This window comes from Balaenoptera musculus, chromosome 20 (genome assembly GCF_009873245.2).
Source record: "Balaenoptera musculus isolate JJ_BM4_2016_0621 chromosome 20, mBalMus1.pri.v3, whole genome shotgun sequence".
NCBI classification, from domain to species: domain Eukaryota; kingdom Metazoa; phylum Chordata; class Mammalia; order Artiodactyla; family Balaenopteridae; genus Balaenoptera; species Balaenoptera musculus.
The window spans coordinates 59,352,341-59,368,749 of record NC_045804.1 but is presented as its reverse complement, the minus strand read 5'-3'; the positions used below and the strand labels follow the sequence as shown (position 1 = coordinate 59,368,749).

The 16,409-nt window shown below is 46.3% G+C and overlaps 1 protein-coding gene across 3 annotated transcripts in view; it reads left to right on the top strand.

Moving 5' to 3' along the window:
- Nucleotides 1-7,127: 7,127 nt before the first annotated feature.
- Nucleotides 7,128-16,409, top strand: part of USP22 (ubiquitin specific peptidase 22) — a 32,441-nt gene continuing 23,159 nt past the window's right edge. The window contains exon 1 of one of the 3 annotated variants that reach the window (XM_036836821.1): nucleotides 7,128-7,445. In XM_036836821.1, the coding sequence (XP_036692716.1) occupies nucleotides 7,308-7,445 (138 nt within the window). In that variant the 5' untranslated portion in view covers nucleotides 7,128-7,307. The remainder of the gene's footprint in view (nucleotides 7,446-16,409) is intronic. The other 2 variants (XM_036836823.1, XR_005017787.1) reach the window with 2 other exon arrangements.

Below are 16,409 nucleotides of genomic sequence, written 5' to 3'. Positions count from 1 at the left end.
GAGGCCCCTCACGGGCAATGTGGAAGTTAGTGCCTGCTTCCCAGGGCTGCTGTGACAATTATACAAAGGTGTGGATGGGAAAGTGGTTGTCAAGAAGCATGAGGGGTTATTACTATCTTGAGTGTTTTCCAAAAGAAAGTTAAATACAGGAAAGCCCAATTAGTTTCAAAGAAGAAAAATTCTATACACTCTTCACTTTCATTTCACTGGTTTTTTTTCAGGTATAAAATTATATTTATTTCAACCAAGGAAAGAAATCACAAGTTACGAATTTTAAAAGCTGACCAACATCACAAAATCTGTAACTGCCTGACACACGTCTGTAATACTTTTTTAATTTATTTATTTATTTTTTAATATAGCAGGTTCTTTTCACTATTAAGTGAGATCCATATTCAGTCTTTGCTCCATTTCTGCCAGCAAAAAGGCACTTTGCAGGTATGTTCTTTGCGCGAGATGCTGAATGGGAGGCCATTTCAGAGCCAGGCCTTAAAAACTACAAGTCTTAAGAACTAACAGGGACTTCCGTGGTGGTCCAGTGGTAAAGAATCCACCTTACAATGCAAGGGACGCGGGTTCGATTCCTGGTTCAGGGAACTAAGATCCCACATGCCTCGGGGGCAACTAAGCCCACATGCCACAACTACTGAGCTCGGGCGCCCTGGAGACTGCGTGCCACAACTAGAGAGAGAAAACCTGCACGCCACAACTAGAGAGAAGCCCACGTGCCGCAATGAAGAGCCCGCGCGGCAATGAAAGACCCAGCATGCCTCAACGGAGATCCCACATACCGCCAACTAAGACCCGACACAGACAAAAATAAATAAATTTAAAAAAAAAAAGAATTAACAAAGGGAGTTTCAGAAAGAATTGAAGATGTAAGGGTTAGAAAGAATGTTCTGCATCATAAAATATTTAAAATAGCCTATCTTAAATAATCTAAACTATTTAAACAATCTGTTATAATCACAAACAATTTAAAATAATCCAATTTGATAGGATGGTAAATTGAGAGTGGTCACAAGATCCTATCTTCTGATGCAAAATTGGGACTGGTGTGAATATAACAGTTTCCAACTTCTGTCTGTGATTAAAATAAATTTTTTCTTGCAAGTGTTATTCAAACACAGAAACTTTAGAAATTGTTTCCACAGTCTGCAAAAACAAAACAAAACAACCTACAGGAAAGACATTATTTCTACAGTGTTATCTTAGTTGATAGTTTGTTGCTCTGGAGGGAGTCTTGTAACTGAGTCTCTGTATTCTTAACAGATACTTCCAAGATTTATCTGTTACATCTGGCCACAAGGATCACTGGCCTCTTTCTCTTTTTCCAAAGGCATGATGGAAAATGTCCAACTCTCCTGGGTTTATTATTTAACAATGAGTTCGATTGTTTAAATGAAGAGTGTGAACTCTGCTGATTAAGAAATTGTGATCATTCAACCTTCTCAGGACAGAAGTTGACACTTGTTGCATCTAGAAAAACTTTTCCCCTAAGACATAACAGTTTTAGTGTTTTATGTAGTGGGCATTACTCATTTCAAACTGAAACCAAATAATACTCTTGGAATTACTTTATTAACACAATTCTGGTTGGAAAGTTGTAACATGATTTGGTGAAATTTTAACATTTCAGGATATTAATCACCACACTTTTCTTATCTAAAATAGCCGGGGAGGGACCTCCCTGGTGGCACAGCAGTTACAAAGCCGCCTGCCCTTGCAGGGGACACGGGTTTGATCCCTGGTCCGGGAATATCCCACATGCCACGGAGCAACTAAGCCAGTGCGCCACAATTACTGAGCCCGTGCACCTAGAGCCCGTGCTCCGCAACAAGAGAAGCCACCGCAGTGAGAAGCCCGCGCACCGCAACGCAGAGCAGCCCCCGCTTGCCGCAACTAGAGAAAGCCCGCGAGCAGCAACAAAGACCCAACGCAGCCAAAATAAATAAATAAACAAATAAACAAATAAATAAATAAAATAAAATAATAAGGAGGGACTTCCCTGGTGGTCCAGCGGTTAAGACTCTGCGCTCCCAGTGCAGGGGGCCTGGGTTCGATCTCTGGTCAGGGAACTAGATCCCACGTGCCGCCACTAAGAGGCCGCGTGCTGCAACAAAGATCCCCTGTGCCACAACTAAGACCCAGCATGGCCAAATAAATAAATAAATATTAAAAAAATACAATAAGGAAAATAACATGCTGCTGAGGATGTGGAGAAATTGGAACACTCATACACTGCTGGTGGGAAAGTAAGATGGTACAGCTGCTGTGGAAAACAGTCTGGAGGTTCCTCAAAAGGTTAAACATAAAGTTACCATGGACCCAAAAATTCCATCCCTAGGTATATTCCCAAGGGAACTGAAAACAGCCTCACAAAAATTTGTAGGCTAGAACAAATAATTCTAAAATTTGTATGGAACTACAAAAGATCCTGAATAGCCAAAAAAAAACCTTGAGAAAGAAGAACAAAGCTGGAAACTGGAGGCAGCACACCCTGACTCCAAACTGTATCCCAGAGCTGGGGTGATTAACAGTGTGGTACTGGTATATAAACAGACACCTAGATCAGCGGGACAGAATTAAGAGCCCAGAAGTAAACACTCTCAGACATGGTCAATTAACCTACGACAGAGGAGCCAAGAATATACGATGGGGAAACGACGGTCTCTTCCAAAAATGGTGTTGGGGGCAATCCCTGACGGTCCAGTGGTTAGGGCTCCGAGCTTCCACTGCAAGGGGCGTGGGTTCAATCCCTGGTCGGGGAACTAAGATCCCACATACCACATGGTGTGGCCAAAAAAAAAAAAAGAAAAAAACAGGGTGGGGAAAACTGGACAGCTACATGCAAAAGAATGAAGATGGACTACTTTCTTACGTCACACACAAAAAGACTTGAACTTAAGAGCTGAAATCAAGTTTCAGCTAAACTGCACCAATTTCCATGTCAAGCAATGTGGGTAAACTATTGAATCTTATATTTAAAAAAACAGAAACTTTTTTTTTTTTCAATTTAACCATTTCTTGGGCAGCAGCTTAAATCTCCACTCATTTCTTTTCGTTCCAGTTGGGCTGCTGGAATTTGCCCCCCACACGAGTGATTCGGTGGTCAGCTTGGACGTGGCTTATCCACAGACTCTGGGGCTCCCCTTCCCTGACTCTGTCCTCGCTTTTCAGTGGCTTTAGTTGTTCTGTGCTCTGTTCTCTAATTCTTCAGTCCAGAAAGACAGCTTCAGCCTCCTGTCTGGGCTCCTGCTAGCGTGGGCTGTCCGCAGTCTATGAGCCTTCAAAAACAGGTCTCTTCCTCTGGTCAGGTCCCTTCTTCCATGCGTCTGCTTCCTCACAATTTGGCTCATTCTCCAATGCCTTCAGGTATTTGTACTTGCATTCTGTCAAGAGTTCATAGTGGGCTTCCCAGGTGGTGCAGTGGTTGAGAATCTGCCTGCCAATGCAGGGGACACGGGTTCGAGCCCTGGTCTGGGAAGATCCCACATGCCGCGGAGCAACTGGGCCCGTGAGCCACAATTACTGAGCCTGCGCGTCTGGAGCCTGAGCTCAGCAACAAGAGAGGCCGCGGTAGTGAGAGGCCCACGCACCGCAATGAAGAGTGGCCCCCGCTTGCCACAACTAGAGAAAGCCCTCGCACAGAAACGAAGACCCAACACAGCCATAAATAAATAAATAAATAAATAAATAATAAAAAATTAAAAAAAAAAAGAGATCATAGTTGTTATCTGAAAGAGGATTATAGGATATACTTGACCATGTTGAAAGCATAATTCCGTGGATGTTTACATTAAAAAAATTGAAAACAGAACAAACAAACAAAAAACAGATATAGAGAATAACATTTTAGGCCATGTTAGTCCCATGCATGGCGGGAAATGCCTTTTGAGGCAAATACCTGACCATATCACTTATTTTTAAACTGGCCAGCTTCTGCCCATCCTTCTACTTTTAGGTCAGGCACAGGAAACATTTCCGGATCCCCTCCACTGCAACCGCCTGGGCAGGGTTAGGGTGAGAGGTGTCATGGAGTGTTTTCATGTTACCTGGACTTTCCTCTATCTCTGCAATTTCATACTTCAGTCATCCCTCAGTATCCTCAAGGGATTGGTTCCAGGACACTCTGTAGATACCCAAACCTGCAGATACTCAAGTCCCTTATATAAAGTGGTATATATAACCTACCCACATCCTCCTGTATACCTTAAATCATCTCTAGATTACTTATAATACTTGATACAATGTAAATGCTGTGTAAATAGTTGTAAGTACAATGTAAAAGCTATGTAAGTTGTGGCCAGCACACGGTCTGCTTTTTGGAAATTTCTGGCATCTTTTTCCAAATATTTTCCATCCGAGGTTGCTTGAATCCTTGGATGTCGTACCTATGGATACAGAGCAATGGCTGTACTGCAATTGCCTGCTAGGGTTCCTATTTATCCCACTACACTGTGGGATTCTTAAAGTGGGATATTGTCAATCATTTCAATGCCCAGCAACTTCCAGATCAATTACTAATGTTTCTTTTTTTTTCTTTTGCTGTGCTGCTCTGCAGCATGTGGGATCTTAGTTCCCCAACCAGGGATTGAACCCAAGTCCCCTGCAGTGGAAGTGCAGAGTCTTAACCACTGGACTGTCAGGGAAGCCCCTGTTTCTCGAGCCCTTAATAAACAACAGGCACGTACTAAGAGCTTGGCATGGATTACCATTTATTCTGTGCTGTAACCCTTTAATGTAAGCACTGAGTTGGTGTCACCCCAATTTTAACAGATAAGCAATCTGCCTCATGTTACACGGGCAGAAAGTGGTGGAGCCAGAACTCAAGGTTAAGAGTCTGACTTGTTTTCTGGGTGGATGGATGAATGGAACTTCTGGACCTGACTGTTTTCTAGATGCTGTGGAACTTGAGGAAGTCCCCATTCTCCGCCTTAGAACATTTTGTCATTTCAAGTTTTAGTGATTTTTTAAGTATGAAATACTATGATTAATTCTTATTATAAAATAATTCAAATGCCATAGATGAAGTTCTCCCTCACCAGACATTAACTATGTTTGATGGGTTTGTTTGTTTCTCCCAGCCCTTTAATAGATACTCACATACAGTATTATTTTTCGGTAAATGTCACCATACTATCTGTATTTTTCTGCAACTTGTTTTATTCATGTATGTCTTATAGACTTTCCATATTAGTACTTAGAAACCTAGGTCATTCTTTTTACAGCAGAATAGCATTCCCTAGAATGCCTAGTTAATAGTTTACTCAATCATTTGCCTATTAATGGTCATTTAGGGTGTTTTCAGCTTTTTCCCCATTAGAAACAAAATGCCGTGGTAAACAGTTTCATCCATGGCTCTTCTCGGAACTGCTTCTCAAGGATATATCGTCTTTTAATGTTATTTATGTATAAGGCTGATTACAGGGCATTTCAAATCATTATTTATAATCCAAGTAGAGAGCATAGAAATTCTCCCAAGGTTGGATGACCATACTGATAAAAAATGTGATCAATAGATATTAGTGGCCTGAATTCTAAGGGCACATTCTTTTTTTTTTTAAATATTTATTTATTTATTTGGTTGCGCCGGGTCTTAGTTGCAGCAGGCGGGTTCCCTAGCTGCGCATGTGAACTCTTGGTTGCGGCATACAGGTGGGATCTAGTTCCCTGACCAAGGATGGAACCTGGGCCCCCTGCATTGGGAGTGCAGAGTCCTATCCACTGCGCCACCAGGGAAGTCCCTAAGGGCACATTCTTGAAACCGAATCATATTTGCAACAGTAAAACTAAAATACTCATGACATTTAATATTAATAGAGGTGAATCACATATAATTTGTAATTCCTAACTATTTCTGAGTTTACTTTTTATTAAACGGATACACCTTTCTTTAACATATCCATAACGTGCCTTACTTCACCTGTGTTTTATTCTGAGAATGATCTTATTAGATTCTCCTATAAAAGTTTGTTTGGGTTAATTAATTAGTTAATTAACATTTGAGAACCTGCATATAACTAGTACTACTCTGGGCACTGGGCGATACTGACGTTAATAAAACACAAAAATCTTTACTGTCATGGAGTTTTCATGCTACGCTGGAAACAGGGAAGTCCCTGGTGGTCCAGTGGTTAAGACTCCTCCCTCCCTATGCAGGGGCCCGGGTTCCATCCCTCGTCAGGGGACTGGAGCCCACATGCATGCCCCAACTGAGTCCGCATGCCAACTAAAGATCACGCACAGGGCAGCGAAGATCCCACGTGCCGCAACTAAGACCCGGTGTAGCCAAATAAATAAACAAATATTAAAAGAACAAGTAAATAAATTCTTTGGGTAAGGAGATGAAGAATTTAGGGGGCTCGTGAGGTCCAGTAGGGTGGAGAAGGCCTCGCTGGGCAGGCGGCGTCTGATAAAGCCACGGGCTGGGGGCGGGCCGGCTCCAGGCGGAGGGGCTGCAGGCACCAAAGCCCTAGGCCAGCGTCCCGACCACAGAAGCTTCACCCCACATCCCTCCCGCCGGGCCCTGAGCTCTAACTGCCGCGACAGCATCTTTATTTCTCCGTCTTTTCGGTGCGGAGGTGGGCCGGCGCGGGGCGCAGTGAGCAGCCCCCGAGAAGCCGGCACCTGTCCTCACGGACCTCCCGCACCTGCGGGGTCCGCCGGCAGGTGCACAGACCGGCAGGTGCACAGACCGCCCGGAGGACGCGGGACCCGAACTGCCGGAGCCGTGAATGGGCAGCTCGCGAGCTGGACGGCGACGCGTCGGCGAAACCTGATCGAGCGCGCGAGTCCGTGGTTCCCTGCTTCCCATCGGGAAGTCCAGATTCGCGGGCGGCCTGACCGGATTCACCGGACTGCGACCCGGTGCGGCCCAGCGACCGCACCCCACCGCACCCCACCGCACCCCACCGCCAGCTCCGCCGCTGCGGCAGCGCCCGCCGGCGCAAACAGGTACCTTCCCACCTCGCCTACTCTGAGGGCGGGACGTCACGCGGCCGCCGCTGACCAATGGCGGGGGCGAAGGGGCGGGGCCTCGCCAGCTCCACCCATCGCCAGCCCAAGCCCATGGGGGAGGGGCCGCCGGCGGCTGGCGCATGCGCGGTGCGCCCCGGCGGCGATGACGTAGCCCCATTGCGGCCTCGGCTACCCGCGAGCGCAGCGCGGGCGGCGCCCGCCACCCCGGTCGCGCGGCTCCGCTTTGTCCCGGGCCTGTCCCTTGGCCGTGCCGCCCGCAGCCCCGCGTCGCGCTGGCGTCGTCCTCGTCTCCGCCGGCGCCCCGGCGCGAGCCGGACGGCGAGGCCATGGACGCGGAGCTGGTGGTGACGCCTCCGGGCTGTGCGCACCTGGGCAGCTTCAAGGTGGACAACTGGAAGCAGAACCTGCGTGCCATTTACCAGTGCTTCGTCTGGAGCGGCTCGGCGGAGGCCCGCAAGCGCAAGGTGCGCCCCGTGCAGCGCGGCCCTGCGTGGTGGTGGTGGGGGGAGGGGGGCCTCGCTCTCTGTCTTCCCCTCCCCCACCTCCTGCACGCCGGGCGGGGGCGGGGTGGGCGCGGGCGTGCGTGCGGGGGGGCGGTCTCTCCCGGGGCTGCCGGGTAGGAGGGGGAGGGTCCCCTACGCTGCAGCGCGGGGCGTGTCTTAGGGACCCTCCGGGCGGGGTGGGGCGGGGGATGGAGGCGCTGAGAGGGAGAGGACGCAGCTGCCGAGGACGCGGCCTGTGCCGCCCACGCTGTGCAAAGCCTCCGCTGCCCTGGCTGGTGCCTGGGGGTTGCTGGGTCGGAGGCGCGGGGTCACCGGGATGCGGGTACAGCCGCCGAGCGCCCAGAGTTCGCAGGGACGCCCGCCCCGCTCTCTGAGTGCGGGGCGCCCCTGGGCCCAGGTTCAGCAGGGACGCGCGCCCCCCATTTGAGCGCGGAGCGCCCCCGGGCCCAGGGTCCGCAGGGACGCGCGCCCCCCATTTCAGCGCGTGGCACCCCCGGGCCCAGGGTCCGCAGGGACGTTCCGGGACGCGCCAGCTCCCCCCAGGTGTGCACGGGCGCAGGTGCAGAGCGCCGCGAGTCCTAGAAACCAGCCGGCTCTGCCGCTTAGAGTCGCGTGTTTCCCGGCACGCCGGGGATTGGCGGGGTCCCCTGTGGCTGCGCAGGAGCGGGTTTTATTAAAGGAAGGACTGTCTAAAGGCAGGTGGGACTGGGGCGCCTCCCTGAGGTACTGAGGAAACGGTACACAGTGTCCTGTTTTTCGGGCGTAGGTGTCATCTAAGCGGTTAGGCTTATTAGTGATTTGGAAATCAGAAAATGACATTATTTCTTAATCTTACCTGAAGAAGCTGTTTTTACCGTGCAACGCGATTTTTCAGTTCGCAGCCTGAGGGCAGGCGCTGTTAGGCAGTGTCCACCTTGAGTAGCATTTTTTAATGGGAAAACTAACATCTGCTGAGCATGTAGAGAATGTTAAGCACCCGTTTTCTTTATTTTTATCAATATTGGTGTTGGGAAGCACTGCCTGTTAGGATGAACTGAAGTCGGAGATGAAATAGAATTCTACGAGGATGGGAGTGAGATTCTTGCTGGTGGAATTGTGTGTCCTTAAAATGAAATCGCCTGGTTGATACTGTTGTTCAGGTGATGATCGTGTTACTGCTCCACGTTGTTCGTTGGTCAGTATGCACGTGACCCATCTCCACGTTGGGTTGAGGACGGAGCCCCTGCCCTTTTACTCTTTCCCTCCTCGTCGCCCCCCACCCCTGTAATTTTTAACTTGAGTCAAGTTTAACCCATCATTAACTTTGCTGACCCGCATAGAAACAAAATGCCGTGGTATTAGCAAGATACTAAATACCTGAATTTCCTGAGGAAAGGATCACTTTTTCTTTTTCTTTTTTGCTTATATGTGGCTTGGATTAATCTTCAAATGTCAGTTGCTTAGTTTGAAAGCTGTTGAACCATGTCTCTGTTACTCACTAGTAAGAACTTGAGCTATAGACAGACAAGAAGTGGTGTGAGAACCTGTTTTAGAACTCGGCTCTGTCAGGCTACAGTGCTTTATGGTCGTATCCCAGCAGTGAACCCTTATGTCCTCCATCTGTCATTCCCTGAATGTTGGGGGGTCCTGTGCATTTCTACAACCCTTGTGGCCCAGCCAAAGAGGATTTGGTTTGAGGAATGGTGAACAGTGAGTAATGCACGTTTGGCAGTTTGCAGAGGTTTCTCAGCAGATGTGCAGGCCTAGTAGTTAGGTTTTTTGTTGTTTTTTTTTTAATAAATTTATTTTATTTTTGGCTGCGTTGGGTCTTCGATGCTGTGCACGGGCTTTCTCTAGTTGTGGCGAGCGGGGGTACTCTTCGTTGCGGTGCACGGACTTCTCATTGAGGTGGCTTCTCTTGTTGCGGAGCACAGGCTCTAGGCGCACAGGCTTCAGTTGTGGCACGTGGGCTCTAGAGCGCAAGCTCAGTAGTTGTGGCACACAGGCTTAGCTGCTCCGTGGCCTGTGGGATCTTCCTGGAGCAGGGCTCAAACCCATGTCCCCTGCATTGGCAGGCAGATTCTTAACCACTGCGCCACCAGGGAAGCCCAGTAGTTTGGTTTTAACACCAGGAAGTTGTCTATGAAATACTTCAACCTAAGTTAAACTTCTTTGAGGTTGCTCAAAGAAGCTGCAGTGAGGTCTCAGCTACAGTGAAATTACAGGGGTTAAAACTCTGTCTCCTCTAAGTAGAGGTGGGTTACGATTTTTATATCCAAACTTTGATTTTTCTTTTGGTGGACAGAGTGAGAAGAGCGTGATCAAATTTGATAATTTTCTGAATGGAAAAATGTTCCCCGATTGAGGACTCAGAGCTACTGGATGTCTCTGGCATGTGTCTTACCACTTGAGGGTTTGTGTGTGAAAATGGAAACGGGAAATGAAGACATCAGGAATTTTCAGTTCTTCTGGTTTTTATAACTTAACCCAGTCTGTGTTCTATTTTGAATATAAAGACACTTTGAGGGACAGGTAACGTTGTTTTAAATAATCCCTTCTGTCTTCTTGAACGGTTTCTGTGATTCTAAAATTTTCCAGCAGCTTGTCCTCAAAAATACAGAGCACTTCTTGTAGCCGTGGTAAATATTTTTACCAAAGTACGTCACCACAAAGTGCAGAAGCATTGGCACTTTTGGACCATTACTGATTTTGCTTTAATTTGGACAGTAATCTGGAGGACAGGAAACCATCTTGAAGATTTCTTGGCACAAAATTTGGGGACTAAGGCAACCCTTTGGGTAGAAAATCTACGAGGGGTTTTTCGTTTGAGAAAAGGGGCTGGAGAGAAGGAACTGTTTCTAGATGCTCTCAGGCACAGAAGTTAGACCTTGCTTGCTCCAGCATTTTTTCTGTTTCTACATTTGTGGGCTTAATGCTACTATTTAAAGAACTATGGACCGGACACCCTTTGGAAGAAAGTGGGCTGATTCCATATTTTTTTAGATCTCCCATTTTCTCTTCAGTCCAGAGTCAACTAGCTCTTTTTTTCTTTTTTATTGAAATATAGTTGATTTACAACGCTGTGCCAATCTCTGCTGTACAGCAAAGTGACTCAGTTTTACACATATAGACGTTCTTTTTTTAAAATATTTTTTTCCATTACGGTTTATCCCAGGAGATTGGATATAGTTCCCTGTGCTCTACAGTAGGACCTTGTTGTTTATCCATTCTATGTGTAATAGTTTGCATCTGCCAACCCCAAACTCCCAGTCCATCCCTGTCCCTCCACCCCTCGGCAACCACAAGTCTGTTCTCTATGTCTGTGAGTCTGTTTCTGTTTTGTATATAGGTTCATTTGTGCCATATTTTAGATTCTACATACAAGTGATATTATATGGTATTTTTCTTTTTCTGACTTCACTTAGTATGATAATCTCTAGGTCATCCATGTTGATGCAAATGACATTATTTCGTTCTTTTTTGTGGCTGAGTAGTATTCCATTGTATATACGTACCACATTTTCTTTATCGGTTCATCTGTTGATGGACATTTAGGTTGTTTCCATGCCTTGGCTATTGTGAATAGTGCTGCTGCTGTGAACATACCGATGCATGTATCTTTTTAAATTATAGTTTTGTCTGGGTATAGCCCAGGAGTGGGATTGCTAGATGGTATGGTAATTCTATCTTTAATTTTCTAAGGAACCATCATACTGTTTTCCACAGTGGCTGCACCAACTTACATTCCCGCCGGCAGTGTAAGAGGGTTCCCTCTGCTCCACATCCTTTCCAGCATTTGTTATTTGTTTGTTTTTTGTTTTTTGTTCATTTGGCTGCACTGGATCTTAGTTGTGGCACGTGAACTCTTAGTTGCGGCATGTGGGATCTAGTTCCCTGACCAGGGATCGAACCCAGACCCCCTGCACTGCGAGCGTGGAGTCTTAGCCACCGGACCACCAGGGAAGTCCCCAGCATTTATTATTTGTAGAGGTTTCTTTAAAAATATTTAATTTATTTTTTTGGCTGTGTTGGGTCTTCGTTGCGGCACGCGGGCTTCTCTCTCTAGTGGCAGGGGCTCCAGGGTGTGTAGGCTCTGTAGTTTGCAGCCCACTGGCTCTCGTTGAGGAGCGCGAGCTCAGTAGTTGTGGCGTGGGCTTAGTTGTCCCACGGCACGTGGAATCTTAGTTCCCTGACCAGGAATCGAACCCGCATGGATTCTTTGCCACTGGACCACCAGGGAGTCCCCTTGTAGAGTTTTTAATGATGGCTGTACCGACTGGTTTGAGGTGGTACCTCACTGTAGTTTTGATTTGTGTTTCTCCGGCAGTGATGTTGAGCATCTTTTCACGTGCCTCCTGGCCATCTGTATGTCTTCTTTGGAGAGACGTCTATTAAGGTCTTCTGCCCAGTTTTTGATTGGGTTGGTTGTTTTTTTGTTGTGGAGTCAGAGCCAACTAACTCTTAACCCCAGGTTTCTGTCTTGAGGAATTGTAATCATAATTTTTAAAGACTATTTGAATAGTAGGTGTCAAATAGCAAGATACTAAATACCTGCCTTAAAATTTACAGTATTTGTAGATGTCCAATGACAGTTTCTACACATAAGATAATTGTAGCCTAAACATACGTGAAGGAATGTGTAAATAATTCTAGATGCTGAGATGTTGGTTTTACTGAGAAAGATTAAAATTCATGAATCCACATAGTTTTAAAAAGTAATTACAGAAGTGATGATATGAATATGTTCTCAGTGTTTAAAAAGAGAACAGTTCAGGACTTCCCTGGCGGTCCAGTGGTTAAGACCCCGCACTGCCAACGCAAGGGGCACGTGTTCCATTCCTGGTCGGGGAAGATCCTGCATGCCGTGTGGTACGGCCAAAAAAAAAAAAAAGAGCACTTCAAAGGCATATACAGCAAAGTTACACATTTTTGTTTTTGTAAATATACATGCTGTGTGTACTGTTTCCTTTTTTCATTTGTTCCCTACGCATACAGATCTCACTCTTTTGAACTGTGCAATTAATATTCCATTGGATGGAAATGGCATTGTGTATTTTGCTCTCCCCCATCCCCCGGGCTTTCAGTTTGGAGGATTTACTAAGAATTTGTAAATCTTAAGCCTGGTAATCAGTTTTAAGAAGGAATAATCTTGGGCAAGACCCTTTTAACTGCATGAGTTTTGGTTTGCTGAGGGATTGAAATGTGATTTGTCTACTTGATACAAACCTGAGATGCATTTAAAAAGTGCAGTTTTATGTAAGGGAAACAGTAGAGAAATTTTTTTAAAAAGTGTAAAATGTAAAAAGTCTAAGATAACATACTTTCATAGAGTACAAGTGGAATGCCCTAACTTTCATTTTGTGTCTTTACGAAGGGACAGTATAGCTTGTCAGCCTATGAACACTTGCCTAAGAGGAGGGAAGCTTTTGTAGTCAGTATTTCATTTTATTTTATTTTCAATTTATTTTATTGAAGTCTAGTTGATTTACAATGTGTTAATTTCTGCTGTACAACAAAGTTACATTCACACATGTATACATTCTTTTTCATATTTTTTTCATTATGGTTTATCACAGGATATTGAATACAGTTCCCTGTGCTGTACAGTAGGACCTTGTTGTGTATCCATCCTATATATGCTAGCTTGCAACTGCTAATCCCAGCCTCCCACTCTCCCCCATCCCCCCGCAACCACAAGTCTGTTCTCTATGTCTGTGAGTATGTATTGTAGATAAGTTCACTGTGGTATTTTAGATTCCATATATAAGTGATACCATGTACTTTCTGTTTCTGGGTAGTCAGTATTTTAGAAGCATGATTCAAGCCTTTGGTTGTGGTGTGGAAGGGGACGTCATTTCAGGTGGAAAATGGTCTTATTTATCTTGAGTCAGTGTTACTTTACTATGTGTTTTAGAAGAAGATTTATTCTAGGGTTCTTACTGGTTGTCTTTTTTTATCAATGTTGCTTCAATTCTAGAGTCTGAGATCCGTCTCCTGAGATCTGAATGAATCTCTTATGTTTGAACTTTTTAGTAGAAGTGATCTTTGGAGAGTAACAATTCAGCTGTCACTGGCTTAGACAAAATACCTGAAGTGACAGGACACAGCGTCTGGTAGGTGGTAGACCGAGAGCTGTGAAATGTCCAGCGTTACTGGCTCCACCAGTGGCTAAATTAGTATTTTTTGACTCTGCCAGGCACTTACGTGATGGTGATGAGAATACTGCAGAGAGCTGTCTCCTGTCCGTCATTTTTCTTTTTTAGTTCATTTTTTAGATATGTCCATTTTTTTTGTTTTTTTTTGTTTTGTTTTTTTAATGTCCATTTTTTAAAGTAAACTTTCTTCCTTTTCAAAACTTCTTGCTTTGCAGAATTGACTTTTGCTTTATCTATTGATGAATTGGATCTTTCCAATCATCACAGCAAAGCATTGCAGCATTCATACTAAGCAGGGGACAGGCCATTCCAAGTAAAAGATCTAAAATGAAAACAGTTTTTCTTTTGAGGTAATTGTAGATTGACTAGCTGTTGTGAAAAATAGCAGAGAACCTTTAACTGGTTTCCCCTGATGGTAACATCTAGCGAAACTAAATACACTGTTACAGCCACGAGTCAATATCGATACAGTCAGCCCATTTATTCCTATTTCCCCAGTTTTTACTTGTGCTCATCTGTGTGTGTATTTAGTTCTATGCAAATTAATAATAGTCGTTTTAGAGTTACAGAAAAGTTACCAAAAATAATACAGAGGGACTTCCCTGGTGGCGCAGTGGATAAGACTCTGTGCTCCCAATGCAGGGGGCCTGGGTTCAATCCCTGGTCAGGGAACTAGATCCCCCATGCATGCCGCAACTGAGATTTCGCATGCCACAACTAAGCAGCCTGCTGCTGCAACTAAAACCCTGCGCCAAATAAATTAAAAAAAAAAAAAAATACAGAGAGGTCCTGTATCAACCCCCCATCTCCTCGATTGTTAACTTTTTACTTTTCTCTGGTATGTTTTGTTACAACTAATGGCCAAGCTTGATACATTATTATTAACTAAAGGTCATACTTTATTCAGATTTGATTAGTTTTTCCCTGATCTGTCCCAGAACCCTCTCTGGGATCCCACCTGAGATTTAGTCTGAGTCTCAGGCTCCTGTGCGTTGTGACAGTTTCTCAGACTTGCCTTGTTTTTGATGCCCTTAGCGGTTTTGAGGAGTGTTTGAGGAGTACTGCTCAGGTATTTTGTAGGATGTCCCTCAATTTGGGTTTGTCTGATGTGTCCCTCGTGGTTCACGGCTGTGGTTCCAGGTTTGAAGAGGAAGCCCAAGCCTTTATTTATTAAGGTCTGCACTTGGTGTGGCAGGTGCAGGTGAGAAGCATCTACCACCGCGAGCTTCACAGAATATCTCACGCCCTCGACCCCGTGCTTCACCTGCTCAGCGCTCTCCCAGCCTTTCGTCCCTGGGTGGGGTCCCCTCGTGGCTGTACCGATGTGTCTCGGTCGCCTCACCCCTGGTCCGCACACGGCATCTGCTGAAGAGCTTGGGGCTTTGCCGGGATCATTTCCCGGGTCTGGATTTGCTGGTTGCAGGCTTGGGGCACGAATTCATTTTTCGCTCTATTTCCTGCAAATTGGCAGCTGATTCAGAGGCTGCATCAGACCTGAGTTGAGCCCTCGGGCGAGATCTGAAGTAGTGCTGTGTCTTTCCTGAGGGACTTGCTGCCTTGAGTGCCCAGACCTGAGGAGGCAGGCGTCAAGCAGATGTTGGGAAGCTGAGGTTTCCAGAGACGGAGGTGACCGGCCTCACAGACGCCTGTTCTTGCCTCATCTTAACCCGGCAGCACCTGTAGCGGAGGGTGTGTCCGTCACTTTCATCACCTGTCAGCAGTTCTGGGGAGGAAAGCGGGAGCAACAGGTTAAATGAGGTTCTAGGAGAATCCGACGGCTTCTTGTAGGTGCTTGTAATGGACAGTTGGGAGGTGATCGGAAATTTAAATTAAGAACAGCAGCTGAGGTGGTCGGTCCGGGCGGGGCGGGGTTGCTTCTGCCAGGTGTGCGCCCTTCGACCTTGGGCGGCGCCACGTCTCTTGGGCTCACTAGTTTTTCATTTATGATAATCCTACTTTGTATTTACATAGCATTTTGCGTTTTATAAAGCAGCTCTCACGTAGTTTTGTTTTGGAACTCACAGTGCACTTCAGGTGGACTTGGCAGTTAAGTCTCCTGACCTGCACAAGGTCACTGATTAAATGCCAGGTCTGGGCCTTGAAATTAGGTCAGTCTGACTCTGAAGTTCGTGCTCCAGCTAAATTATTTGGGCATGTTTTCCAGCGCGACCGAGTAATTCTCCAGTCTCAGCTGACACCAGCTGGGCGTCACACAAATCTGACTGTCTGACTCGTCGACCTGGAGTTGGCGGCCAATCCTGTAGGTTGAGGGCTCAGTCCCACAGGATGCGCCCACTTCAGACACCAGTCATAAGGCTGTGCTCCCCTCCTCGGGCTCACAAGGCTCAGGGAAACATTTACGTACGTTTACCCATTTATTATAAAGGTTATTATGAAGAATACAGGTGAGCAGCTAGATGAAGAGATCCGTAGGCTGAGGTCTGGGGGGTGCTGAGCAAAGGAGCTTCTGTCCCAGTGAAGTTGGGGTGCATCACCCCCCCAGCACAGTGATGCATTCACCTGCCCAGAAGCTCTCTGAACCATCATTTAGGGTTTTTATGGAGGCTTCATTATATAGTCACGATTAATGGTGGTGCAGTGGTTAAGAATTCACTTGCCAATGCAGGAGACACGGGTTCAAGCCCTGGTCCGAGAAGATCCCATGTGCCGCAGAGCAGCTAAGCCCGTGCGCCACAATTACTGAGCCTGCACTCTAGAGCCCGCAAGCTACGAGTACTGAGCCCGTGTGCCGCGACTACTGAAACCTGCGTGCCTAGAGCCCGTGCTCCGC